Here is a 27,416-nt window from a genome sequence, read left to right as displayed (position 1 = left end):
TAGTCAGGTTTTTTATTCTTCCCTCAAAGATCTCTGTTGTGGGTGTTGATAGTCCTATTTTCTGCTGCTTTGCTTAATATATAATGTTTCCTTTATCCCTCCTATCTCAATGCCCCACTCATATTTCAGGCTGGGACCTACTCCTAATTTAGAGTTCTCTTTCCCCCTTTTGCCAATTTCTATTATGAATCTACCTTTGCCACCCAGCTTAGTGTATCCCAAGGTTCTCTTTACCATGCCACGGTCGCAGAGCTCCAGGGAAAAGCTACCTGGTCTCGTGTCTCCGGGCAGAGGAGAACAGAAGCTCCATATCCACGCATGCTGCAAATGCCTTCTCTAGTCTACCTGAATCATTACCAGCTAGAAGCAGCGGTCATTGGGACTTGGACATGAGCTGCAAAGTATAGAATGGTGACAACAATTCCAGTGCCATGCGGACTTTTTCTGGATGTGGACTTTTCCTGGACTCCTGCTCCCTGTGACAGATCCTAACAGACTGAACTGTGGTTGGGTTGCATTTTTCAGGGATTTGGCATGGTGATGGGGCCAACTTGGACTTGGTGAACATGTTAAGGACACTACTCTTTTATGGATTCTTGCTGTATTGGCCAAGAGTATGCATAAAGGCTTTTAATCACTGTAAAAAAAAAATAGAAGGCTGGATAAAGAAGATGGGGCACATATACACCATGGTATACTAGTCAGCAAGAATAAATGATGACATCGGATCACTTACAGCAGATTGGTGGAATCTTGATAACATTATGCAAAGTGAAATAAGCGAATCAGAAAAAAACAAGAACTGCAGGATTCCATTCATTGGTGGGACATAAAAGTGAGACTAAGAGACATGGACAGGAGTGTGGTGGTTACGGGGGGGTGGGAGGAGGGAAGGAGGGAGAGGGGGAGGGGAAGGGGGAGGGGTACAAAGAAAACTGGATAGAGGGTGATGGAGGACGATCTCTCTTTGGGTGATGGGTATGCAACAGAACTAAATGACAAGATAACCTGGAAATGTTTTCTTTGAATATATGTACCCTGATTTATTGATGTCACCCCATTAAAATAAAAATTTATTTATAAAAAAACCCTCTCATTTAGTGTTATTAAATTAAAAGATTCCACTAAACATAGTGAAGCATCTGTTAAATCTGGCCTGCGGGTAAATGGTGATCTGCTATATTAGTTTTAAATGTTTAAAGTTCCATAATTAAAAATTGAAAACTAAAAATAAGTAAAGTTTATCTTTTAGTTCTCTCCTCTTCAAGAATAAAACTGGTAAGGCAAAAATTAAATTACTGGAAAGAGTTTATCTGTAACTCTCACCTTGTATGAGTGTTTATACTAGTAGTGCCCTTTTAATTTTAATTTGCTGAGCTGATATTATTATATTCTTCTCAGCATAAATATTATTAAAGTATTTAGAACAAATAAAATATTAATATGGTCTGACACCAAAAAATGATTTTAAATAAAATTTATTCATTTACAGATAATTTTACATTTGCAAAATTGTTTATGATTCTCTAGTGTAGACATACACAACTAAGTATATCTGATATATCTCACTTAAGTCAGTCATCTAGAGTAAGCACTGAGTTAAGTATACAAGATAATTTACTTAAATTTATTTTTAAATTACAGATGACATATAATATTTGACTTCAGGTGTACAATACAATGGTTAGACATTTACATACCTTATGAAATTTTACCCCAGTAAGTCTAATACCCATCTGATAATCATAGTTATTATAATATTACTGGCTTTATAATGAATATAAGACTTACTATAAGCATACAGAGGTTTTTCTTTCACAGAATTATGTACTGAAGGCTAGAAAGAGCCTCTGCTATCATCTATGACATACCTCTTACCTTACATATGAACAAGCTGAACGCTTTAAAGGTTTAAGCACCAGTGCTTGGAACCAGTTCACCTATTCTTAACCAATGCTTTGCCAGCATTCTGCTTATTTTCCCAATAAAAGCACTAGGAAAAGTAACTTTTACTGGGCAATGATATTCATATGTGCTCAGTTAAAATGTTGTATCTAAAAACAGATCATGGAAGAGAAGTTATTAAAGATTTCCACTGTAAACTCAAGTCTTTGGTATCCAATTTTGTGCCATTCATTCCACTGGGCACAAAAACCTTAAAAGTAAACTGAATCCCTCCCTCCTTAAAATAATAATTGTAATAACTTTCCTAAACAACATATTAATTTACTTGTTTTCTTATTTTAAAAAATTCAATGAGTACTTAATATTTGCAGGAGTAGGTACTGAAAATACAAAGCTGAATATTTGGACAAAGGGTAGACTCAACAAGAAAATAAATTATAGTTTGTAATACAGTAAACACCAAGATTGAAGTCTACAATAAATATCACAGTTACACCATAATTTCAAATTTAAAAATATTAGTATATAGTAAAACTGATAAATATTTAAATATGCCACATGGTCCTTTTCTAATCTAAAGAGCTTTACTTGTTTGTTTACTTTTTTATAAATTTCAAATAGAATTTTCCTTAATAAAGTCACCCATTTCTTCCTCTATTGGCCACAGTAAATTTTATCATAAGTCTGTTCTTTCATATAGTAATAATCAAGGTAGTCAAAGTAGAAATAAAACTTAATTTGCCTGGACTCCTTAAAATACAAACTATGCTCATCCCCTGTAATTGGTTTAAGTAAAATGGTGATAATATTAACTTCTAATGTTTTGACAGAATTCCAGCAAAAATAAGATTCATGTGTGTATATATGGACACTTTTTTATATTAACAAAAAGTAAAATATATAAAATATCATATGTAGTATATGATTCTCTTTTTATAAATAAGCAAAAAGCTTAGTAATATATGCATATGTATATCTAAGAATAGAGAAAGATATAAAAATAGGCACTAAACTATTAACACCTGGTTGATGGTAGATAGAAGATATACTCATTTTTTTTCTTTTAGATTTTATTTATTTGTTTTAGAGAGAGAGAGAGAGAAAGGGAAGAGCAAGAAGCATCAACTCCCATATGTGCCCTGACCGGGCAAGCCCAGGGTTTCGAACTGGCAACCTCAGCATTCCAGGTTGACACTTGATCCACTGCACCAATACAGGTCAGCACATTTTTCTTGATATATCAGTTTTGACCCATTACAATAAATATCTATTACTTTATAACTTGTAAAAGTACATGAAGACATTTTAAAAAGGGGGAGAATTTGAGTTGATAAAGGACAAATTTTCTTACAGCTTACTGTGAGTATCTTAGAACTGAGATTGTTTTTAGCAATCTGAAGCTATATATCTAGAATAGTCTTCTTTCTCTAAAAGAATAATGATATACTTGTAGAAAGCCTTATGCATCTATAAATTTTCACCCTATGAATAGTGAGAAAATAGAAAAAGTGAAACAGAGAGTCTGAGTGTATTGCTGGAGGTCGCTTAGTAAAATCCCATTCTCTTGACCCCTCAGGCGGTGCTTTTCCCAAAATAAACAGTATGCATATGATAACCTTAAATACAAATGCTATGATTCTGTAGCAAATGGTAATGAGTGTGGCCAAAGATACCACTGTGGCAAAGGCATTCTCCATGTTAACTCCTAATACTTTGCCTAGAGAAATAGAGAGCAACCCTAAGACCTCTGCTGCCAGTTCTTCGCCTGCAGTTACAAAGGGCAATCCTGAGAATGCCATGAAGTAATTACCGTGTGCCTGTGGGATGCCTTGCACTGAAGCAGATCCTTCAGCATCCTGAACTATAATACAAAAAATATAATGTAGCTACTCTGCTGGTTTAAGAATTTAATTTTCAAATTCCTGAGTAATGGGTAGAGGTTTTTTTTTTTTTTTTTTTTTTTTTTACAGAGGCAGAGATAGACAGGGACAGACAGACAGGAACAGAGAGAGATGAGAAGCATCAATCATCAGTTTCTCGTTGTGCGTTGCGACTTCTTAGTTGTTCATTGATTGCTTTCTCACATGTGCCTTGACCGTGGGCCTTCAGCAGACTGAGTAACCCCTTGCTGGAGCCAGCGACCTTGGGTCCAAGCTGGCGAGCTCTTTGCTCAAGCCAGATGAGCCCGCGCGGGACCTCGGAGTCTCGAACCTGGGTACTTCCGCATCCCAGTCCGACGCTCTATCCACTGCGCCACCGCCTGGTCAGGCTGGGTAGAGGTTATTTAATGCTGTTAGAACATTCAGTTTTACTTTATAAAGCTTTAATAAGCACATGTGCATAAATGTCAGAAAATAAATTTTAACTAGATTAAACATAAATCTGAGACTACTGTAGCGTGATGAAAATTGCATAACATCTTTTTGTTTTTGTACCATTTGCTTCTGACATCACTATGTCTTAAAAATGGAACAAACAGCTTTCTTTGAAAGAAGAAATAGAGGAAAGTAGAAAAGGGGTCCACATCCATGCTGTTTGGATGACTAGGTAATATTTATTAATCATTCATTGCAAAAGCAATTTCTAATAAACCTGTAACTGATCAAAATGTGTCAGAAAAATGGATCGCTGACAATAGCACTGCTGTTTCTGACTAGAATGTGAACTGGTCCTAGGCTGAAGGCCTATACACTCCCTAGGAAATCACGACAGCAATATGGCAATCACATTCAATCCACCATAAAGGTATTTTAATTTGTATGCATTCACAGAACACAGTTGTATGTTAAAAGAAAAACTTCATGCTGTTTTATCTCATGATCACAGTTTAAGAAAAGTATTTGTTTAAATATAGACATTTACCCTAAACCTCAAATATATTTTGGATTAGGAGAGAAAAATTAATTAAAATGTAGGAAGGAGATAGATCCATTATGTTGAAGTCCTTAAATAGTATATGAGCTAACAAACATTTTTCATTAGTATTTAATAAATATGTAGAGTATACAAGTAGCATCAGTGTATTCTGAGATAATTATGTTCTCAAACTCATTTGGGCAAATGTCAAAAAATATTTTTCTGAATACAGTGCAGAAATATTAAAATAAAACAAATTTTAAAATGCAAGAGATGAGAGACAAGTGACTTTAGAAAAGGGTTCATACCTTCTGTTGGCACTTTGTAGTTCATGTTGTATTAATCCAATCTTCAAAAATATGACCATAACGGCCTGACCAGGCAGTGGCACAGTGGATAGAGTGTCGGACTGGGATGCGGAGGACCCAGATTCAAGACCCCGAGGTCACCAGCTTGAGCGCGGGCTCATCTGGTTTGAGCAAAGCTCACCAGCTTGACCCAAGGTCGCTGGCTGGAGCAAGGGGGTTACTAGGTCTGCTGTAACCCCACGGTCAAGGCACATATGAGAAAGCAATCAATGAACAACTAAGGTGTCGCAACGAAAAACTGATGATTGATGCTTCTCATCTCTCTCTGTTCCTGTCTGTCTGTCCCTATCTATCCCTCTCTCTGACTCTCTCTCTGTCTCTGTAAGAAAACAAAAACAAAACATGACAATATTTTAACTGTGTTTGTGCTTGTTAAAGAAAATTATATGTCAATAAACTGAAATGCAAGTTTTATGCAAAATATCCTAAAACAAAGAGTAAAGGGTTTTCATTAAAACCTGTATGTAGTGTTAGTGATGAGTATGTAAGAGCAATGGGCCTGCCTACATTTCTGGCAAGCAGCAACTACATTCTACAAACCACTGATGGGCTAAACAAGCTGTTAATGACAATTGCTTTTCAACACTTAAAATGGCCAGACTATGTTGCCTGACCACAAGGACAAGTGGGTCATCACTCTCAAATGTTATACAATATAAGAAACATAAATGAGACCTCTGTGGGGAGAAAAACCCACAGGAATGGCTACAAAGTTCTTTTGTTATTCAACTATTAATAGAAAGCAAATCCCATTTAAAGTTGTAAACTCTTGTAATCCTTTTTACTAAAAGACTTATCGTTGCTTATATAATTTTACACTATGGCTAAATGAGGTATTATTAGTCCTGGTGTCCAGCTTCACCCCACAAATATACAACTTAATATCTGGAAGCGAAATAAAGAAAATAACTATCCTGTTACTCTTACAGAACAAAGCGATGAACTTTTTCCCTTTGTATAAACCTGTGGTGTATCTGTCTCTCTGGGTTTATGAATGCCCAACCAATCATTCATATGTTGCAGAATCATACTTGATGACTACATGAGGGAAATATCTAGATCTTTCACCAGAAGCACAAGGTGTTGTACATTGAACGCATGTTGTTCAAGTCAATGCCTTTCAATGTATTTTTGTTTCTGGGTCCCTGGACCAGGAACACTAGCCTCAAATGAAAGCTTGCCACAGAATTTCAGGCCCCACTCCTGAACCAGAGAATGAACCTGTGTTTAAACAATAACTTCAGGTGACTCATACGCACACTGAAGCCAGAGAAGCACTGACCTAGATCACCATGACCCCTAATCCCAACCTAACTCCAATTATTTGACTTTCAGAAAAGAGAATGAGGGAAGCTTTAGAAACATCATACTGTTTAGAATAAGTCCCCTCATTCCCTGCCAAAAGGGGCATGGCACAGCAGTCCTTCTTTCAAGCTAGAAATAAGCCAAAAATCTATTTTGACCTAAAAGTGACATTTTTTCATATAGCTCAGCCTAATATAGTCTAATCTCAATCCCTCTCCCAAGGAAAAATTATAGTATTATTTTATAGATTGCCAACAGAAAGGTTTATATTGTAAACAACTAGCAAGGCTCTAACTCCTATATATTTTCATGAGTGTAACAATAAAAATGCCTGTTAACATCACCAATCTTCTTTGTATTAAAAACACTCTATAAAGTAAATATTTTAATCCCTATTCATAAGTTTAAAAAGGGCTTTTACTCACTACACTATCAGAATTTTAAAACATATAATGGGCTCTGCTTACAGGAACGGAAGGAGGGAGGGTGAGGCTGAGAGCCCAGAGAGGATTTCACAGAGGAAAAAGAGCAGAAACTACTGCTCACAGCCACTTACCTGGCGACCAAGGAGCAAGGTGGGTTGAAAAGACCAGCTTATCTCCCAAGTGGAAAGGACAAGGAGAGGGACAGACTGTGAGGGGCTAAGGTATGCAAGAAACGAAATAAAAAAACTGACTCATTTGTACTGGAGGCGGCCATAGCAGGGGGAGAAACTGAACCTTTCACAAAACAGAGCTGAAGTGCTTCTGGATCAGAGATCTCCAGACATCTATCAAGCTCCAATCAGCGCAACAAGACACAGCTGAAAACAAGAAGTGGGGAGGAGGGGCAGTAACTCAGGTCTCCATGGAGATGAGATACACCTCCCCCTACTGAAGCTGAGAAAAAACCCTGCCCCCAGTGAGATTAGTTGGTGGAAGAGAACTTCAGCGTCTCAGGTTACACCCACAGCATTCCTGGTTACAGTTTCAAGGAAGCCCCCTGCTGGGATCAGTTAACAAGACTATCACCTGTTAAGAAAACAAATCAAGACTTCAAAGCTGCCCAAATCTGAAAGTGGATTACAAATAATAGCTGATACCAACCCAAGAAGACCTAGAAATAACACAACTGAAAACTGGAGGCAGACAACACCAAGCCTAGACTCAACCAACTCTACAAATAAAACACCATTATGAGAAGACAAAGGAGTGCAACCCAAATGAAACCACAAGAGACATCTTTGAGAGATGAGCTGAGTGATATGGAAATAATCAAACTTCCAGATGCGGAGTTCAAAATAATGATTGTAAGGATGCTTAGGGATCTTAGAACAACAATGGAGGGGCAGTTTGAAAACCTAAATAAAGAAATAGCAAGTATAAAAAAGGATATTGAAATATTAAAAAAGAATCAGTCAGAGATGAAAAATACAGTATCAGAAATGAAGACCACAATGGAAGGAATTAAAAACAGGATGGATACAGCTGAGGATCGAATCAGCGAGTTGGAGGACAACTGGAATGAAGGCATGAAAGCAGACAAGAAAAGAGAAAAGAGACTCAAAAAGTCAGAGGAAACACTTAGATAGCTCTGTGACAACATGAAGAGAAATAACATCCACATCATAGGGGTTCCTGAAGAAGAAGAAAAAGAGCAAAGGATAGAGACTTTGTTCAATCATACCATAACTGAAAATTTCCCTAAATTAATGAAAGAGAAACTCTCACAAGTCCAAGAAGCACAGAGAACTCCATTAAAGAGAAACCCAAAGACCTACACCAAGACACATCATAATTAAAATACCAAAGCTAAGCGATAAAGAGAAAATATTAAAAGCTGCAAGAGAAAAAAAAGTTATCATCTACAAAGGAGCCCCCATAAGGATGACATCCGACTTCTCAACAGAAACACTTGAGGCCAGAAGGGAATGGCAAGAAATATTCAAAGTAATGCAGAACAAGAACCTACAACCAAGACTACTTTATCCAGTAAGGCTATAGTTTAAAATCGAAGGAGAAATAAAAAGCTTCCCAGACAAAAAACAACTCAAGGAATTCATTACAACCAAACCAATGCTGCAAGAAATGTTAAGGGGCCTGTTGTAAACAGATTAAAGTTGGAAAAGAATATAGCAAAAAAAGGAATACACCTTTAAAGAAGAAAATGGCAATAAACAACTACATATCAATAATAACCTTAAATGTAAATGGATTAAATGATCCAATCAAAAGACATAGGGTAGCTGCGTGGATAAGAAAACAGGACCCATACATATGTTGTCTACAAGAGATACACCTTAGAACAAAAGACACACAGATTGAAGGTAAAAGGATGGAAAAAAACATTTCATGCAAACGGAAATAAAAAAAAAAGCTGGGGTAGCAATACTTATATCAGACAAATTGGACTATAAAACAAAGGATATAGTAAGAGATAAAGAAGGCCACTATATAATGATAAAGAGAGTAATCCAACAGGAAGATATAACTATTATAAATATCTATGCACCTAATATAGGAGCACCCAAATACATAAAACAGACTTTGATGGATTTAAAGGGCGAGATCAACAGCAATACAATAATAGTAGGGGATTTCAATACCCCACTAACATCACTAGATAGATCCTCAAGAAAGAAAATTAACAAAGAAACAGCAGACTTATTGGAAACACTAGATCAACTCGATTTATTAGATATCTTCAGATCCTTTCACCCTAAAGCAGCAGAATATACATTCTTTTCAAGTGCTCATGGTACATACTCTAGGATAGACCACATGTTAGGGCACAAAAGTGCTCTCAACAAATTTAAGAAGACTGGAATCATATCAAGCACTTTCTCCGATCACAACGGCATGAAACTAGAAATGAATCACAGCAGAAAAGCTCAAAAATTCTCAAACACATGGAAACTAAATAGCAGGGTGTTAAATAATGAATGGATTAAGAATGAGATCAAAGAAGAAATAAAAAAATTCCTAGAAACGAATGACAATGAGCATACAACAACTCAAAATTTATGGGACACAGCGAAAGCATTACTGAGAGGGAAGTTCATAGCACTACAGGCATACTTTCAGAAGCTAGAGAAAGCTCAAATAAGCAACTTAACCCTGCATCTAAAAGAATTAGAAAAAGAACAGCAAGTAAAGCCCAAATGTAGTAGAAGGAAGGAAATAATAAAGATCAGAGCAGAAATAAATGACATAGAGGCTAAAGAAACAATACAGAGGATCAATGAAACTAGGAGCTGGTTCTTTGAAAAGGTAAACAAGATTGATGAACCTTTAAGTAGACTCACCAAGAAAAAGAGAGAGAGGACTCAAATAAATAAAATTAGAAATGAGAAAGGAGAAATAACAACTGACACAACAGATATACAAAATATTGTAAGAAAATACTACAAAGAACTGTATGCCAAAAAACTAGACAACCTAGATGAAATGGACAAATTCCTTGAAACATACAATCTTCCAAAAATCAATCTGGAAGAATCAGAAAACCTAAACAGACCGATTACACCAAAGGAGATCGAAACAGTTATCAAAAAACTCCCAACAAAGAAAAGTCCAGGGCCCGATGGCTTCACAATGGAATTCTACCAAATATTCAAAGAAGAACTAACTCCTATCCTTCTCAAATTATTTCAAAAAATTCAAGAGGAAGGAAGACTTCCAAGCTCCTTTTATGAGGCGAGCATAATTCTGATTCCAAAACCAGGCAAAGACAACACAAAGAAGAAAATTATAGGCCAATATCTCTGATGAATATAGATGCTAAAATCCTCAACAAAATATTAGCAAACCGGATCCAACAATATATGGAAAAAATCATACACCATGATCAAGTGGGATTTATTCTGGGGAGGCAAGGATGGTACAATATTTGTAAATCAATCAATGTGATTCATCACGTAAACAAAAAGGAGAAAAACCATATGATAATTTCAATAGATGCAGAAAAAGCATTTGATAAAATCCAGCACCCATTCATGATCAAAACTCTCAGCAAAGTGGGAATACAGGGAACATACCTCAACATGATAAAAGCCATCTATGAGAAACCCACAGCCAACATCATACTCAATGGGAAAAAATTAAAAGCAATACCCTTAAGATCAGGAACAAGGCAGGGGTGCCCCCTTTCACCACTCTTATTTAACATAGTCCTGGAAGTCCTAGCCACAGCAATCAGACAAGAAGAAGAAATAAAAGGCATTCAAGTTGGAAAAGAAGAAGTAAAACTATCATTATTTGCAGATGATATGATATTGTATATAGAAAACCCTAAAGTCTCAGTAAAAAACTACTGGACCTGATAAATAAATTCAGCAAAGTAGCAGGATATAAAATCAATACTCAGAAATCAGAAGCATTTTTATACACCAACAATGAACAGTCAGAAAGAGAAATTAAGGAGACAATCCCCTTCACAACTACAACCAAAAAAATAAAGTACCTAGGAGTAAACTTAACCAAGGAGACTAAAGACTTGTACTCGGAAAATTACAAAGCATTGATAAAAGAAATCAAGGAAGATACAAACAAGTGGAAGCATATACCGTGCTCATGGTTAGGAAGAATAAACATCATTAAAATGTCTATATTACCCAAAGCAATCTATAAATTCAATGCAATACCAATTAAAATACCAATGACATACTTCAAAGATATAGAACACATATTCCAAAAATTTATATGGAACCAAAAGAGGACACGAATAGCCTCAGCAATCTTAAAAAAGAAGAATAAAGTGGAAGGTATGACACTTCCTGATATCAAGTTATACTACAAGGCCGTTGTACTCAAAACAGCCTGGTACTGGCATAAGAACAGGCATATAGATCAATGGAACAGAACAGAGAACCCAGAAATAAACCCACAGTTCTATGGACAACTGATATTTGACAAAGGAGGTAAGGAAATACAATGGAGTAAAGACAGCCTCTTTAACAAATGGTGTTGGGAAAATTGGACAGCTACCTGCAAAAAAATGAAACTAGATCACCAGCTTACACCACTCACAAAAATAAACTCAAAATGGATAAAAGACTTAAATGTAGGCCGTGAAACCATAAGCATCTTAGAAGAAAACATAGGCAGTAAGCTCTCCGACATCTCTCGGAGCAATATATTTGCTGATTTATCTCCATGGGGAAGTGAAATAAAAGACAGGATTAACAAATGGGACTATATCAAACTAAAAAGCTTTTGCACAGCTAAAGACAACAAGAACAGAATAAAAAGACAAACTACACAATGGGAGAACATATTTGACAATACGTCTGATAAGGGGTTAATAACCAAAATTTATAAAGAACTTGTAAAACTCAACACCAGGAAGACAAACAACCCAATCCAAAAATGGGCAAAAGAGATGAATAGACACTTCTCCAAAGAGGACATACAGATGGCCAATAGGCATATGAAAAAATGCTCAACATCACTAATCATTAGAGAAATGCAAATTAAAACCACAATGAGATATCACCTCAGACCAGTCAGAATGGTGCTTATCAAGAAAACAACACAGAATAAGTGCTGGCGAGGATGTGGAGAAAAGGGAACCCTCCTGCACTGCTGGTGGGAATGCAGACTGGTGCAGCCACTGTGGAAAACAGTATGGAGATTCTTCAAAAATCTGGAAATGGAACTGCCTTTTGACCCAGCTATCTCACTTTTAGGAATATACCCCAAGGACACCATAGAACGGCTGGAAAAGGAGAAATGCACCCGCATGTTTGTGGCAGCATTGTTCACAATAGCGAAGATCTGGAAACAGCCCAAGTGTCCGTCAGAGGACGAGTCGATTAAAAAGCTTTGGTACATATATACTATGAAATACTACTCAGCCATAAGAAACGATGACATCGGATCATTTACAATAACATGGATGGACCTTGACAACATTATACGGAGTGAAATAAGTAAATCAGAAAAAAAAAAACTAAGATGAATCCATACATAGAAGGGACATAAAAATGAGACTCAGAGACATGAACAAGAATGTGATGGCAACAGGGGCGGGAGGTTGGGGGAGGGGGGAGGGGGTGAAGAAGGAGAGAGGGGTTAGGGGAGGGGAGGGGCACAAAGAAAACCAGATAGAAAGTGACAGAAGACAATTTAACTTTGGGGGAGGGGTATACAGCACAATCAAATGACAAAATAGTCTAGAGATATTTTCTCTCAACATATGTACCCTGATTTATCAATGTCACTGCATTAAATTTAATTAAAAAACATAAAAAAAAACATAAAATTGTAGGCAAATATGGAGTCAGCTCCCTTTGATAGAACAGAGATCTTAAAATCAATTTCCTATAACTTTAGAACATCATTAATTAAAAAAAAAAGTCAAGAATAACCACCATCTAATAATCTCCCACCTTGACTTTTTCAACCCTGTGTTAACAGACATATTCTAGGGTCATATCAAAAGGTCTTGCCTGACCAGGCGGTGGCACAGTAAATAGAGTGTCGGACTTGGACACAGAAGACCCAGGTTCAAGGCCCTGAGGTCACTGGCTTGAGCGCGGGCTCATCAGGTGTGAGCACAGCTCACCAACGTGAGTCCAAGGTCACTGGCTTGAGCAAGGGGTCACTCAGTCTGCTGTAGCCCCCTGGTCAAGGCACATATGAGAAAGCAATCAATGAACAATTAAGATTCCGATTCTTCATCAAATAAAAAGTATTATTTCCTTATGTTCATTATAAAATCTAAGCATAACATTATAAGTAGTGCTTTCACTTGTTTTCTCTAAATCTTTAAGTAGATACAGGCACTGAGCTCTTTAATGTGTTTAATGTTTAATTTGCTGATGAATCCTGCAGGAATCTTTAGGACTCCTTCAAATTCAAGGTCTAGTCCACACTGATTTCCAACATCTTCCATTATGAATTTCTCTTTTGAGGTAAAAATTTACCTAGACTCTTCCCCACCTCTGACAGTAGTTGTAAGTTTAATACATAATGTATAACACAAACAAAGCCATCCTTAGAAAAACAAAGTACTACAACACTAAATGCCAAAATGGTGAACATAGGTTTCAGATTGGTGTTACCACAGGACCAGCTAGAGGGAAGACTCGAAAGTGAGTGGGACTAGAGTGGCAGCCTCAGGAAGCATTACTTCTGGGAGAAAATCAGATAAATATAATCATGGTAATAATAAGAAAGTAGAAAGAAAAACAAACAGCTAAAGAGAAACAAGACGTGCCAACCCCTATGTCCCCACCTCTGTCACTATCATCCGTTCAAGAAACTGCACTTTTCTATACTGAGGAAGAGGGCACCCTTGAACTAGGAACCCCATCTGAAAAGTACCTATGGTTTTAAAAAAGATGGAAGGGAGGAAGGAAAGTGTAGAGGGAAAGGGAGAAAGAGAAAAAAAGAGAGAGAGAGCTATCAAATCACCCTTATATAAAGCTACTATAAGAAGTAAACAAAAAATACAAATCAATAATTTCTTTTTTTGTGGCAGAGACAAAGTCAGAGAGAGGGACAGACAGACAGAAAGGGAGAGAGATGAGAAACATCAATTCTTCGTTGCAGATCCTTAGTTGTTCATTGATTTATTTCTCATATATGCCTTGACCAGGGGATTACAGCAGACTGAGTGACACCTTGCTCGAGCGAGCGATCTTGGGCTCAAGCTGGTGAGCTTTGCTCAAACCAGATGAGCCCACGATCAAGCTGGCGACCTCAGGGTCTCAAACCTGGGTCCTCCACATTCCAGTCAGACGCTCCATCCACTGTGCTGCCTCCTGGTCAGGCCAAATCAAAAATTTCAATAGATAAAAATTCTCTCCCCCAAACCAACCATGAAAAACAACTCGTCTGTACAAATAACAAAAAGAAAACCTAGAATCAGCTTTTTAAAAGTAAAAATAAATATAAAGAAAAAATAATTCGGAAATAAAGAATTATAAGATGTTCAAGAAAAAATAAATTTGAATCAAAATAAAAAGTAGTGAGAAAAACCAGGAAAACTACTGAGAGAGTGAACACAAAGTAGTAAAAGAAGAGAAAGAGGCACTGAAATACACGAGTAGAGAAAAGCTTTATATATAAAATTATAGAGAATATACATGTGTAAATAACTGAAGTTCCCGAAGAAGAAAATTAAAGGAGTAAAATATTTAATAGTCCAAAATAATTATTTCCAGAAATTTCTCATATGTATAAGTCTACATATGAGAAAGCCCAGCAAAATTAGTCAGAAACAACCAACTTTGAGAACTGGCCTACTAAAAAAGGACAATAAGAAAAAGCAATGCCTCAAAACCAAAAAAAAAAGTAATAAATTCTGTATAAGGGTAAGAAAATAAGGCTGATACAACAGCTACCAGCAGAATATTTTTTAAAAAGTTAATAGAGAAACTATAAGTCAAGGATTTCATATCTAGTCAACCTGTCATTCTAGTGACAAGACCAAAAAAAAAAAAAAAAAAAAAAAAAAAAAACAGCTTAGAATGTGCAAGATCTCAGGGACTACAGTGCACAGGAGTCTTTACTGAGGAATATATTAGTGATTGAGTTTTTTACAAACAGGAAATAAGTGAGTAAATATCAGCAAAAACACTGATGTAAACATTTAATTTTAGTATTGACTTTAAAACAAGGTGACAGTATGGATGAAAAAAATGGTCCGTATATGCATAAAAGTAGCAAGAAGACAAAAATAAGAAATATGAGGAAAAGGAAGTAGAGGAAATTACAATAAGAGCATGGGCTAGGAACAGTAACACCTGGGAGTCAAGGATGCCATTTAAAAAGTTAAGTGGAAATAAGGGAGATTAGAGCATTATAAAATATATAAATACAAAGGAAACCACTAGAACAAAAACACAAACCTTCAAAATTTCATAATAATAAAAAATTCAGAGACAAATCTCTATACCATACTATATATCTTACATTAGCCATTAGCCTTTGCTCAAAACTACCTTTCAAAGGTGTTTTGTAAAGCAAACCTTCTTGCAGGATCTGCCCCTGGAGCAGAAGGCAGCTTTGTTATCTAAATAGGACAATAAAAGACAATGTCTTACCCTTGGCAAAGTTTGGGTAGATTTTTTTCTTTTTCCTTCTTTTCCAAGTGAGAGGAGGGGAGATAGAGAGACAGACTCCCAATCCACCCAGTGACCCCTGTCTAGGACCGATACTCTGCCCATGCTTGCAACCGAGCTATTTTTAGCACCTGAGGTAGAGAGCCCAAGGAGCCATACTCAGCGACTGGGCCCATGAGCTCAAACTAATCAATCTATGGCTGCAGAAGGAGAAGGGGAGTGTGGAGAAGCAGATAGCTGCTTTTCCTGTGTGCCCTGACTGGGAATTGAACCTGGGACATCCACACACTGTGTCAACGCTCTACCACTGAGCCAACGGCCCAGGGCCCAGTTTGGGTAAATTTTCCATAAGCTCCTTAAAAAATTCTTAAACTTGGAGTCCCTCAGTGAAGGGCCAGTATCTAAGGTCACCATCACAGCTACCTGGCCTATGCAGGTTCAGGTTTGATTTGTACTGATGGTAATGAAGCAACAGAGCCAAAAACTGGTAGTCCATTTTCCTTTATTCTAGACTTACACTCAGCAAGCGAGTAAAAACAAACACACTGGGATCCAAAACCCACTCATTCAGAGAGCTCACAAAGCCATTGACTCATCCAAGTTTTCCTAGAATCAAAGGTTTCCACCTCACCAGTCTTATTCCCTCATCTCCTTCTCCTCCACAAACTGGTTTCTCCTTCCCCCACTCCGCCATTTTGACTGCCTCCTCCACATAGCTTCTCTGCCCTGCTACACCATGGGCTCCTCCTCCCTACAAGAACATGGCCACTCTCTCCTAAATGGCCTCCTAGCTCCTCCTTTTAAAACCTTTTGGCATGAAAGCCCTTCCCCAACACACATTAGTATAATCACACCCCTTCTCAAGGAAGAAGGGCATTAATATTATCACCTGGGAGACGGGCAATGGCATCTTTAACAAAAAGAGTGAACAAAACCAGAAAATACAGATTTTACAACTCACTTGCCCAACACTCAGCTATGACACAAACCTACTGGGTATGCAGCACTGCCCCATGGGACTTGAGAGTCAAGTGGAAACTATACAGACATGAAGCACTTACTACTTTTTGTGCTATTAGTAATAATGCACTTTTGTCTGTGACCCAGGAACCTCATGTCTTCTTTTAGGATCTACGAAAGTGTGGCAGGCATGCGAATAGGCTAAAATTTCATACCCTTAGTAAAGAACATATAGCCAAATAGATAAAGAAACATATAAATATGATATATACAGTAATTATAAACAATTCCCAGTATATAATGTTAAATTTTTTAAAAAACCAAAGTACATCTTGACCAGGCGGTGATGCAGTGGATAGAGCATCGGACTGAGACACAGAGGACCCAGGTTCAAAACTCCAGGTCGCCAGCTTAAATGCAGGTTCACCAGCTTGAGCGCAGGGTCACTGGCTTGAGTGTGGGATCATAGACATGACCCCATGGTCACTAGTTTGAAGTCCAAGGTCGCTGGCTTGAGCAAGGGGTCACTCGGTCTGCTGTAGCCCCCCAGTCAAGGCATATATGAGAAAGCAGTCAAGGAATAACTAAGGTGCCTCAACAAATTGATGCTTCTCATTTCTCTCCCTTCCTGTCTGTCCTATCTGTCCCTCACTCTGTCTCTGTACACAAAAATATTTTAAAAATAAAAAAGACATAAAAGTACAAACATGTATATGTAATATGGTACTTTTTATAAGAAAAAATAAAAATACACATATATGTATATGTATATGTTACAAAAAAGTAGCACAGGAAAGATAAACCAGAAGTTAATAAAGTTGGCTACCTACAAGGAGTAGATGGGCTGGAAAGAGAGTGCTACCTCTCTGAAATCTTCATTGTATATACTATTTTGACTTTTAGAAGCATGTTAAAGTACAGATATTCAAATATATAGTTAAATCAATAAAAAGTCAAAATCACCTAAAAGTCAATGCAGAAACAAATGAATACAACTATATATTCAAATTAATAATCTAAATACACCCAAGGAGGAAAATAGCTCAAATGAACCTTGAACTCTTTTAACTAAATGTATATTTAATATAATGTAGCAATTTTGAAACTACATATTTTATGTGTATTACATAACTGAGCAAATGGGAAAATGTACTGATATTGTTAGTAGTCAGGATTCTCACTTTAAATGAAGAGAAATACAAATATGGAAGGGGGAACATGGAAGAATTTTGTAGCTTGGGTTGAAACTGTAAGTATTATTATGACTCATATTTCTTAAAAATATTTATCTACCTACCTATTTTTCTAATCTAATACTGAAAGATCCTAGAAGTATTAAAATCCCAGAGACAAAGAGCACATCACATGGTAGATCCTGACATCTAAATGCTATTTCCCTCTAAAATGAAATAAGGTAATTTGAAGAAATGACTGATTCCAGGACTGGGGCATGGAAAGTATATAAAGAGCATGGAATATATTGTTGTACCAGAACGTAAGAGAGCACTTAAAAAATGAGGTATGTCAAAAGGACCCAGGAGCCAACTTGAAAGCATACTCCTTAGACAAATCTGGAACAACCAGAGCATCAAAATAATTAAGAAAAATAATCGATAACCTGTTTAGTATAATAAAAATCCATTAGTCCTTGCTCACAATATATAAATAAAATAAGAAAGAAGGGTAGGCTCTTCCTTACAGTAGATTGCTGCCTTCTAAACATGGAGCAGAAGAGTTGAATACTGCATTTTGAAATTATCAGGCAAGAAGCCAGTGGATGATGGGGCACGAAACTTCACAGGCTCTGTCTAGAACTTTACAGGTAAGTCGATGAGTTGTAAAAAGAAAAAAAAAAAGGTCCTGGGCAGTATAAGTATAGAAAGCTATGAATAACATGCTAGGCAGTTCCCAAGAAAAGTTGACAACACAGAAATAAAGGAATGATAGAACAAAATAAATCTGAAAAGGTGAAGGCTACATAAAGAAGAAATTATTTCAGTGTGTGTAATGCTCTTCTCATTTTAATTTTATACCATATATTTTATAAAAATCAATCTATTAGAAATTATACTTTAATTGCATTTGGCTGTCCAGCCAATTCAAAGAAGGGTTATCTGTGCTGGATGACAAGGGCAATACGTGCTGGTATCTGCTCAGCAGAAAGTAAAGAGACACAGACCTAAGGAGCCCACAGTGTTACAGACAGGTTTCATTAAGCTCAACCGATAAACTGAGTTCCCTTTCTTCTCAGGTTGTGAGAAGTCACTGACTTTTCTGAATATTGCTAGTGCACAAAGCAACACATTTGTAGATATATGTTATATATATGTATGTATGTATATGTGTGGTATTATCTTTAATAGTCATATATTCATATTATTAATAGTTCAGAGTTGAGTCAATTTTACAATAAGTTAGTCTTTTGCACAGCTTAGATAAAATGAATTAAAATCACCCCCTATCTGTTGTAGAAATTCAGACTCTCTCATCTCTAAAATGCACTATGTTTAAATATATTCTATGTACAACACATAAAAATGAAGTACAACTTAGATTCAAAAGTAGAAAAAAGTAACAACATAAGAAGAAGCTAAGCTTCACCAAAGGTTTTTAAATATTTTTAGCTGGAGAACTCTTTCTTCAGATGAAATCTTATTTTAAAAGTTTAAAATTTTACAAAATAACTAGAAATGGAACTACTCTGGTTAAAGTGGTCAGAGAAAGCCTGGAGTGCCACCTGTTCTTGGTTTCTTTTTTTGTTTTATTTATTTATTTATTTTTAATTTATTGTGCTGACATGGTTTCAAGTGTCCCACTCAATATATGACCCTCTACCCCTGAATCATGCCCCCATGTTCCATGAAAAGTGTCTTTCCGTTCCCTTGTCACCCTCCTTAAATCCCCCATATGTATCCCCCCTTTCCCTCTGGGAATTGCTACCCTGTTGTCTATATTGATGAGTTATGTGTATATAATTTGGCTAATTGCTTTAACGTGTGTGTGTGTGTGTGTGTGTGTGTGTGTGTGTGTGTGTGTGTGACAGAAAGAGAGACAGAGAGATAGACAGATAGGGACAGACAGGCAGGAAGGAAGATGAGAAGCATAGATTCTTTGTTGTGGTTCCTTAGTTGTTCATTGATTGCTTTCTCACCTGTGCCTTGACTGGGGGGCTCCAGCAGATTGAGTGACCCCTTGCTCACTCAAGCTAGCAACCTTGGGTTGAAGCCAGCAACCTTTGGACTCAAGATAGTGAGCATGGGTCATTTCTATGATCCCCATGCTCAAGCCAGCAACTTCACACTCAAGCTGGTGAGTCCAGTGTTCAAGCCAGCGACCTCAAGGTTTCGAACCTAGGTCCTCTGCGTCCAATGTTCTTTTTTTTTTATTATTGAATTTTTTTTTTTTTTGTATTTTTCTGAAGCTGGAAACGGGGAGAGACAGTCAGACAGACTCCCGCATGCGCCCAACTGGGATCCACCCGGCACGCCCACCAGGAGGCGACGCTCTGCCCACCAGGGGGCAATGCTCTGCCCCTCTGGGGCATCGCTCTGTTGCGACCAGAGCCACTCTAGCACCTGGGGCAGAGGCCAAGGAGCCATCCCCACCACCCGGGCCATCTTCACTCCAATGGAGCCTTGGCTGCAGGAAAGGAAGAGAGAGACAGAGAGGAAGGAGAGGGGGAGGGGTGGAGAAGCAGATGGGCGCTTCTCCTGTGTGCCCTGGCCGGGAATTGAACCTGGGACTTCTGCACGCCAGGCCGACACTCTACCACTGAGCCAACCAGCCAGGGCCTTTTTTTTTTTTTATTGAATTTTTTTTTTTTTTTGAACCAGTCCAATGTTCTATCCACCACACTACTGCCTGGTCAGGCCCCTTCAACCTTCTTTGATCCTATCCCCTCTTTTACCTTCCCTCTGACAGCTGTCCACCTGTTCCCTGTGAACATGCCTCTGTTTCTGTTTTCTCCCTCGATTTATTGTATTCGTTAGAGTCCACATTTAAGTGAGATGGTGTGAACTTGTCGTTCTCTACCTGGCTTATTTCACTTAGTACATATAATAATCTCCAGGTCCATCATGCTGTTGCAAAGGGTAAGATTTCCTTATTTTTCACAGCTGCATAGTATTCCATTGTGTAAATGTACCACTGCTTTTTAATCCACTTGTCCACTATCAGACACTTGGGCTTTTATCAGATCTTGGCTATTGTAAACAATGCTACAGTGAGCATGGGGGTGCATTTATTCTTTTGAATTAGTATTTTGGGATTCTTAGGATATATTCCTAGAAGTGGTATAGCTGGGTCATAAAGCAGTTCATTTTTTAATTTTTTTGAGGAATCTCCATACTGTTTTCCACAGTGGCTGCACCAGTCTGCATTCCCACCAGCAGTGCAGGAGGGTTCCCTTTTTTCCACATCCTCGCCAGCACTTATTCTGTGTTGTTTTCTTGATAAGCGCCATTCTGACTGGTGTGAGGTGATATCTCATTGTGGTTTTAATTTGCATTTCTCTAATTATTAGTGATGTTGAACATTTTTTCATGTCTACTGACCACCTGTATGTCCTCTTTGAAGAAGTGTCTATTCAGGTTCTATGGCCCATTTTAAAACTGGATTGTTTATCTTCCTGGTGTTGAGTTTTAGAAGTTCTTTATAAATTTTGGTTATTAAACCCTTATCAGACCTATCAGCAAATATGTTCTCCCATTGAGTAGATTGTCATTTTATTTTGTTAGTCGTGTCTTTTGATGTGCAAAATCTTTTTAGTTTGATATAGTCCCATTTGTTTATTCTGTCCTCTATTTCAATGGTCCACAGATATATATTCGCAAAAATGTTGCTATAAAAGATGTCTGAGAGTCTACTGCCTATGTTTTCTTTCAAGATTTTTACAGTTTCATGACTTACATTTAAATCTTTTAACCATTTAAGTTTGTTTTTGTGAATGGTGTAAGTTGGTTAGTCTAGTTTCATTTTTTTTGCACGCACCTATCCAATTTTCCCAACACCATTTACTATAGACTGTCTTTACTTCATTGTATATTCTTGCTTCCTTTGTCAAATATCAATTGTCCATAAAGATGTGGGTTTATTTCTGGGTGTTCTGTTCTATTCCATTGATTTGTATGGAGCACCACCTGCTTTGGGAGTGTCCCTCGCTGCCCAAGGCACAGCTAGAAAACCACTGCTACATATTAGAAGTGGAGTACAAACACATAAAATAGTCACTGAAAATAAGGTCATCCTGGTAAGTATAAAAAATACAAAGTTTAAAGTAAAAAAAATCTAACTCATTATTTACTGATCAATATGAAGCAAGTATATATAAATTTTTTAAAATAAACAATTCACAAGTATAAAAGGTCATTTTGACACTATGGTAGATGTTCTTCCTTGTTATTAAGCCCTCAACTGATACTGAAATTTGATGTCTTAGATTAAAATTTTTATTCTAATACCTACATGTCCTAAATTTATGTGCCACTATGATGTTGATTAACAGGGGTTCAAGATATAAATTTTAATAATGGGAATAACAATGTTATTTATTTACTTCTAATGTGGACAAATATATAGTAAAAATTTCTAACTAGGTTCTTATGTCCTGCTTTTTAATAATTATCTGTAATTTTTAGGATCTTTTTTTTTAAAGAGCTAAGTTTCCTCAGTTTACTTTAGCTATTGAAAGGAAACCCAAAAATCCCTTACATCCCTACTACTCTAAGTCAAAATGAAACTGATCTTGCTACTGTTTGCTTTTGTGGGAGAAGAACAAAAAGCACATTAATAGTTAACAAAGCTACAATATAATATACGCATGAGGCCTTAAATTAAAAAAGTACTTAGGTTATATTTACAAAATAATCTCCTCATTAATTATTCAACATTTGGATTTGACCAGAAACCAGAGCATGACTTTATAATGCTCTGTTTAAATGAACTACTTAATGCTGTAATGAACACTTATTGTGGTAAGCTCAATGAATTTTGGACCTGTTATAATACAACAGTTTTTCCAATTTTCTGATCAATGGACAGAATTGAATGTTCAGTCAGTTTGAATTTCACTTATGCTTTAAAAATGTTTATTTAAACCAAAAATTTTGCATCTCAATTATTTTATATTCTAAACTGAATGTAGTTTAAACCAATGCATTATTCATAAAGCAAAGACATTAGGAAAAACAAAGCTGTACACTTCTTTCAAAGCTGATAAATTGCTAAAACATACCATATTTATGCATGCAATATCTGATTGTGTGTTTCTTAAAACACAAGCTTGTTTTTGTCAGATCAAGATATGCCAAAAATTCTACACCAAACATTTTTGTTTATAATTAAAGCAATCATCAATCCAAGGATTGTCATCCATTTTATTTCATCTCTACATTAAAAAAAAGTAATTTAAAAATATTTAAATTCCCTTGAAATGATAAGATAAATGAAAATGTAAGTGCCTTCACATAATAACAGTAAGCTGACCCTTTGGGAAATGGTTGACTTTCTCAATACAAGGTATTCAAAGCTCATTCAAAAGTGTTCATTTAGAATGCAGATATCAAAGATGATGCAAATGTTCAAAAGAAAATTAGAACTTACCAGATGTTCTAATCCTGCTTTGATGTTTCCAGATTCCCTAAAATAGAAGAATAAAAGTTCTAAATAGCTGCTAAACCCTTGTCTGCTGTAATTTATGTTTACCTCAAAACTGTTTTATAAACCCTTAGTATTTTTTTCATATATCTTTACTAACAGTTATATAACACTGTTTTTAAGGACAAAGCAATTTCCATCAAAAGGGAACAGATAATTTATTTATAACTACTAGTAGTACCACTAAATTGGTATTCCACTAAAAGAACAACTGCTTCAGATTTTTCAGTCAGTATACAATAAAAAGTATACTATTATTTTATTACTATACCTTTTTATTTCACATTAGCTTTTCCATTAGTTTGTTTTTTCCATTTATTAAAATGTTGAAACTTATAGATTCTATCTACCACCTAGATTCTATAATTGATATTTTACTATATTTGCTTTATATCCATCATCCATCCATCAATGATTACATTTTTATGTAAAGAATATACTAACAAAGAACATGTTTATAATTTCATAGCTAAACAACTAAATTATAACAAGTTTCTCTTGATATTAATTTTATTAACGTAGTGTACAGTACAAAATAAGGACCTAAGAATATTAAAAAAACAAAATATCACCAAAAGAAAATATGAACATCAAATATTATGCTATATTTCAAGTATTTATTTTATTGCTCTTCATTATAAACAAAACATTGCTAATGAAATTTAAAGGAGAAATACCTGTGCAAGTAGCAAAGCTAATTTAAATATGCATTTAGTAAAATGTGATAAATAGTTACATTTTTAATCCTGATTTCAGTCTACACTAATAGTGACAAATGAACTTGGGCTTTCCTCACTCTGATTAAGCAATATTTTAATTCCATCATAAATGCCAAGCCTTATTTTTTTAACATGAAATTACACTTCTACCATACTGCACACACACACACACACAAAACGAAATGGAGCATTCAACAACTAAAAACAGTATTGTGTTCCTGATGTTTAATATTTTCTCCACACTTCTTTCTTTCTCTGAAGGGAACTTTATTTCTATCTTCAGTTTTCTTTGCCAGAAATATTGCTTTTTCCTTTGTCTTGATATACAATCTTTCCAAAATTCCCTGTTTTCCCTTCAAATCCACTGTTTGAAAACTAAACTCATGGGTTCCAACCTTTGCTCTCACTGCCCAGTGTGACCGACTGGGAATAAATTCCAGCATCTACTGATTAGCAAAGCACTCATCTTTAGCCAATCTCTTCTCTACTTTCTCCTTCTGGCAATGTTAGCAATGCTACATATTCAATGTTTTAAAATATAAGAATTTCGGAAACTCTCTGGATGCAGTCCTAATGACAAATGATAGAAATAAATTACAACAGGGTGTTAGAAGAGGCTAACAGCTACATAAGTAATTATTTTAAACTTTATTATTATAAAACTGATGTACTTATTGGCTCTGGAAGGCAAAGGGATCTTTTAAGCTTTCACAAGGACATTCTACTATAATCATTTGTATAATTTAAAATCTAAACAAAAAGAAAAATGCATATAGTGAAACATCTGACAGTACAATGTGTCTTTCTCTTCCTGGTATTTTTAAAATCCAAACAGAAAGCCCTGGCCGGTTGGCTCAGTGGTAGAGCGTCAGCCTGGTGTGTGGGGGACCCGGGTTCGATTCCCGGCCAGGACACATAGGAGAAGCGCCCATTTGCTTCTCCACCCCCCCCCTCCTTCCTCTCTGTCTCTCTCTTCCCCTCCCGCAGCCAAGGCTCCATTGGAGCAAAGATGGCCCGGGCGCTGGGGATGGCTCCTTGGCCTCTGCCCCAGGTGCTAGAGTGGCTCTGGTCGCGGCAGAGCGACGCCCCAGAGGGGCAGAGCATCGCCCCCTGGTGGGCAGAGCATTGCCCCTGGTGGGCATGCCGGGTGGATCCCGGTCGGGCGCATGCGGGAGTCTGTCTGACTGTCTCTCCCCGTTTCCAGCTTCAGAAAAAATACAAAACAACAACAACAACAACAAAATCCAAACAGAAGCATACTATATACATAGTTTTATACCTTCACATGGTAATCTATCTTAGAATTTCCTTTATATAACACACCTCTACTTCATTTTACCCCATGCTATATTGTCACATAATGGTTATTAGAAAATAATATTGCATAATAAAAAAATGAAAATGTTTAGATTCAAAGTACTAGTCCATAATTAGTTATCTGAAACCACTAATGCCAGACATGCTTCATAAGAATGCTTTAGATTCGCCTGACCTGTGGTGGCGCAGTGGATAAAGCATCGACCTAGAAATACTGAGGTCGTCGGTTCAAAACCCTGGGCTTGCCTGGTCAAGGCACATATGGGAGTTGATGCTTCCAGCTCCTCCCCCCCCCCCTCTCTCTCTGTCTCTCTTCTCTCTCTCTCTCTCCCTCCCTCTCCTCTCTAAAATGAATAAATAAAAATTAAAAAAAAGAATGCTTTAGATTTTAGAAAGGTAATAAGGTATATACATTATATGTAATATAACACTGACAGCATTGCCTGAGGCTGCATCTCATCATACACATTAATAATTTTAAAAGACACAGATGAATATCCCCACAAAGTGGGATAAATAAAGGCTATTCATTTCAAGATAGGTTTTGCTGTCTACCGAATTTATCACAAAGTTAGGGAAAATCTCAGTTCTCTGAGCTGTTTGAATGTTGGAATCAGGGATAAGAAACTATTCATTAAAAAATAATAAGAGGTTGGCTATGCTACTGCTTTGCTATGTTTCTAAGTGACTTTTTTTTTCTTAATTGAGAAGCAGGGAGACAGAAAGACTCCTGTATGCACACCGACTAGGATCCACCTGGCACGCTTGCTATGGGCTGATATTCTGCCCATCCGGAGCTGTTGCAATGTTACTTGACAACTGAGCTAAATTAGTGCCTCAGGCAAGGCCATGGAGCCATCCTCAGCACCCAGAGCCAACTTGCTTGAGCCATTCGAGCCATGGCTGTGAGAGGAGAAGAGGGAGATAGAGAGAAGACAGAGGGAGGAGTGGAGAAGTAGATGGTCACTTCTCCTGTGTGCCCTGACCAGTATTGAATTCAGAACATCCACGCACTGGGCCAATGCTTTACACTGAGCCAACTGGCCAAAGCCTCTAAGTGACTCTTTAAATTAAGTGATAGAAAATATGCTTTCAGAATGGTATGCATGAAAGAAAACTAGGCATCATCCTTGGCATAAGCTTTGTCCTTCAAGACCAGGTTTGAACACATGTATTCAAACATAGGGTCTTCGCTTTCCAATGCCTTCACTATCATTTAGATGTAATCACTATCTTCACAGGCACTACCTTATTTTAGGCCTTCTCTTTTCTCTCCTTTGGAGATTATTGGCCTCAGCTTTTCTCTCACAGATTACTACAAAGACTCCTAATGGTTAAAAATAGTTCCTGCCTTGAACAATGTCAATTCATTTTCAATATTACAGCAAAATCTTTCTAGAATGTAAGCTTGATCATGTCAATTCTCTTCTTAAAATCAATGATATTCTACTCCACTCCTGTTTATTCATTCCCCCATTTTCTTTCCAAAGCTACATCACATGGTGATAGCAACAACCTTAGCAAACTTGGCTTTACTCACTACTGAGCACTTGCTCTCTCACCAGAAATGCTCCTATTCTTCCAGCCTCTAATTCTACTCATCTAGCTTTGAGGGGACAAAAAAAATCAGGACTCAACTTGAATCATACCTCCACTGGGGAAAACCCCCTTGATCAAAAATTCCCATCCGCATTTTGTTTCAGCAAGAGAAAAACAGAGACTGCCAGGAAGGGAGAGAGATGAGAAGCATCAATCATACTTGTTTCACTTTAGTTAGTTGTTCATTGATTGCTTTCCCATATGTGCCTTGACCAGGGGCTACAGCTGAGTCAGTGACCCCTTGTTCAAGTCAGGGTCTTGTCTATGATCCCATGCCAAAGCTGGTGAGTCCATGCCCAAGCTGGATGAGCCTGCAGTCAAGCCAGCAACCTCGGGGTTTCAAACCTGGGTCCTCAACGTCCCAAGTCAATGCTCTATTTCCGTGCCACCACTGGTCAGGTTATCACACTTTATTATAAATACCTGTTTACTTGTCTGTTGATTCCACTAAAATGAAAGCTCCTCCAGGACACAGACTGCATCTTTTTCAGAGTATGGATTCCTCTAACAAGGGTCTAATACATCACTGTCATGAGAATGAGACTGGATGGAGAGTCAGTGGCAACCAGTTCAGGGTCTGAATGGTCTATCCTGCCCTGATAGAAGTATTACTATCCCAGCTTTTTTTTTCACTTCCATTTGCATAAAACATCTTTTTCCATCCCTTTTAGTGTGTATATCTTTCGT

The 27,416-nt window shown here is 37.0% G+C and overlaps 1 protein-coding gene across 1 annotated transcript in view; it reads right to left on the bottom strand.

The window, feature by feature from the left end:
• RSRC1 (arginine and serine rich coiled-coil 1) overlaps positions 1 to 27,416 on the bottom strand; it is a 557,291-nt gene that overhangs the window by 300,108 nt on the left and 229,767 nt on the right. The window contains exon 5 of the mRNA XM_066259039.1: positions 23,041 to 23,077. Coding sequence (XP_066115136.1) covers positions 23,041 to 23,077 — 37 coding nt within the window. The remainder of the gene's footprint in view (positions 1 to 23,040; positions 23,078 to 27,416) is intronic.

The sequence above is a fragment of the Saccopteryx bilineata genome, chromosome 2 (assembly GCF_036850765.1).
Source record: "Saccopteryx bilineata isolate mSacBil1 chromosome 2, mSacBil1_pri_phased_curated, whole genome shotgun sequence".
In the NCBI taxonomy this organism is placed as follows: domain Eukaryota; kingdom Metazoa; phylum Chordata; class Mammalia; order Chiroptera; family Emballonuridae; genus Saccopteryx; species Saccopteryx bilineata.
Note: the sequence above shows the minus strand (reverse complement) of the source record. Positions and strands in the feature narration are given on the sequence as shown.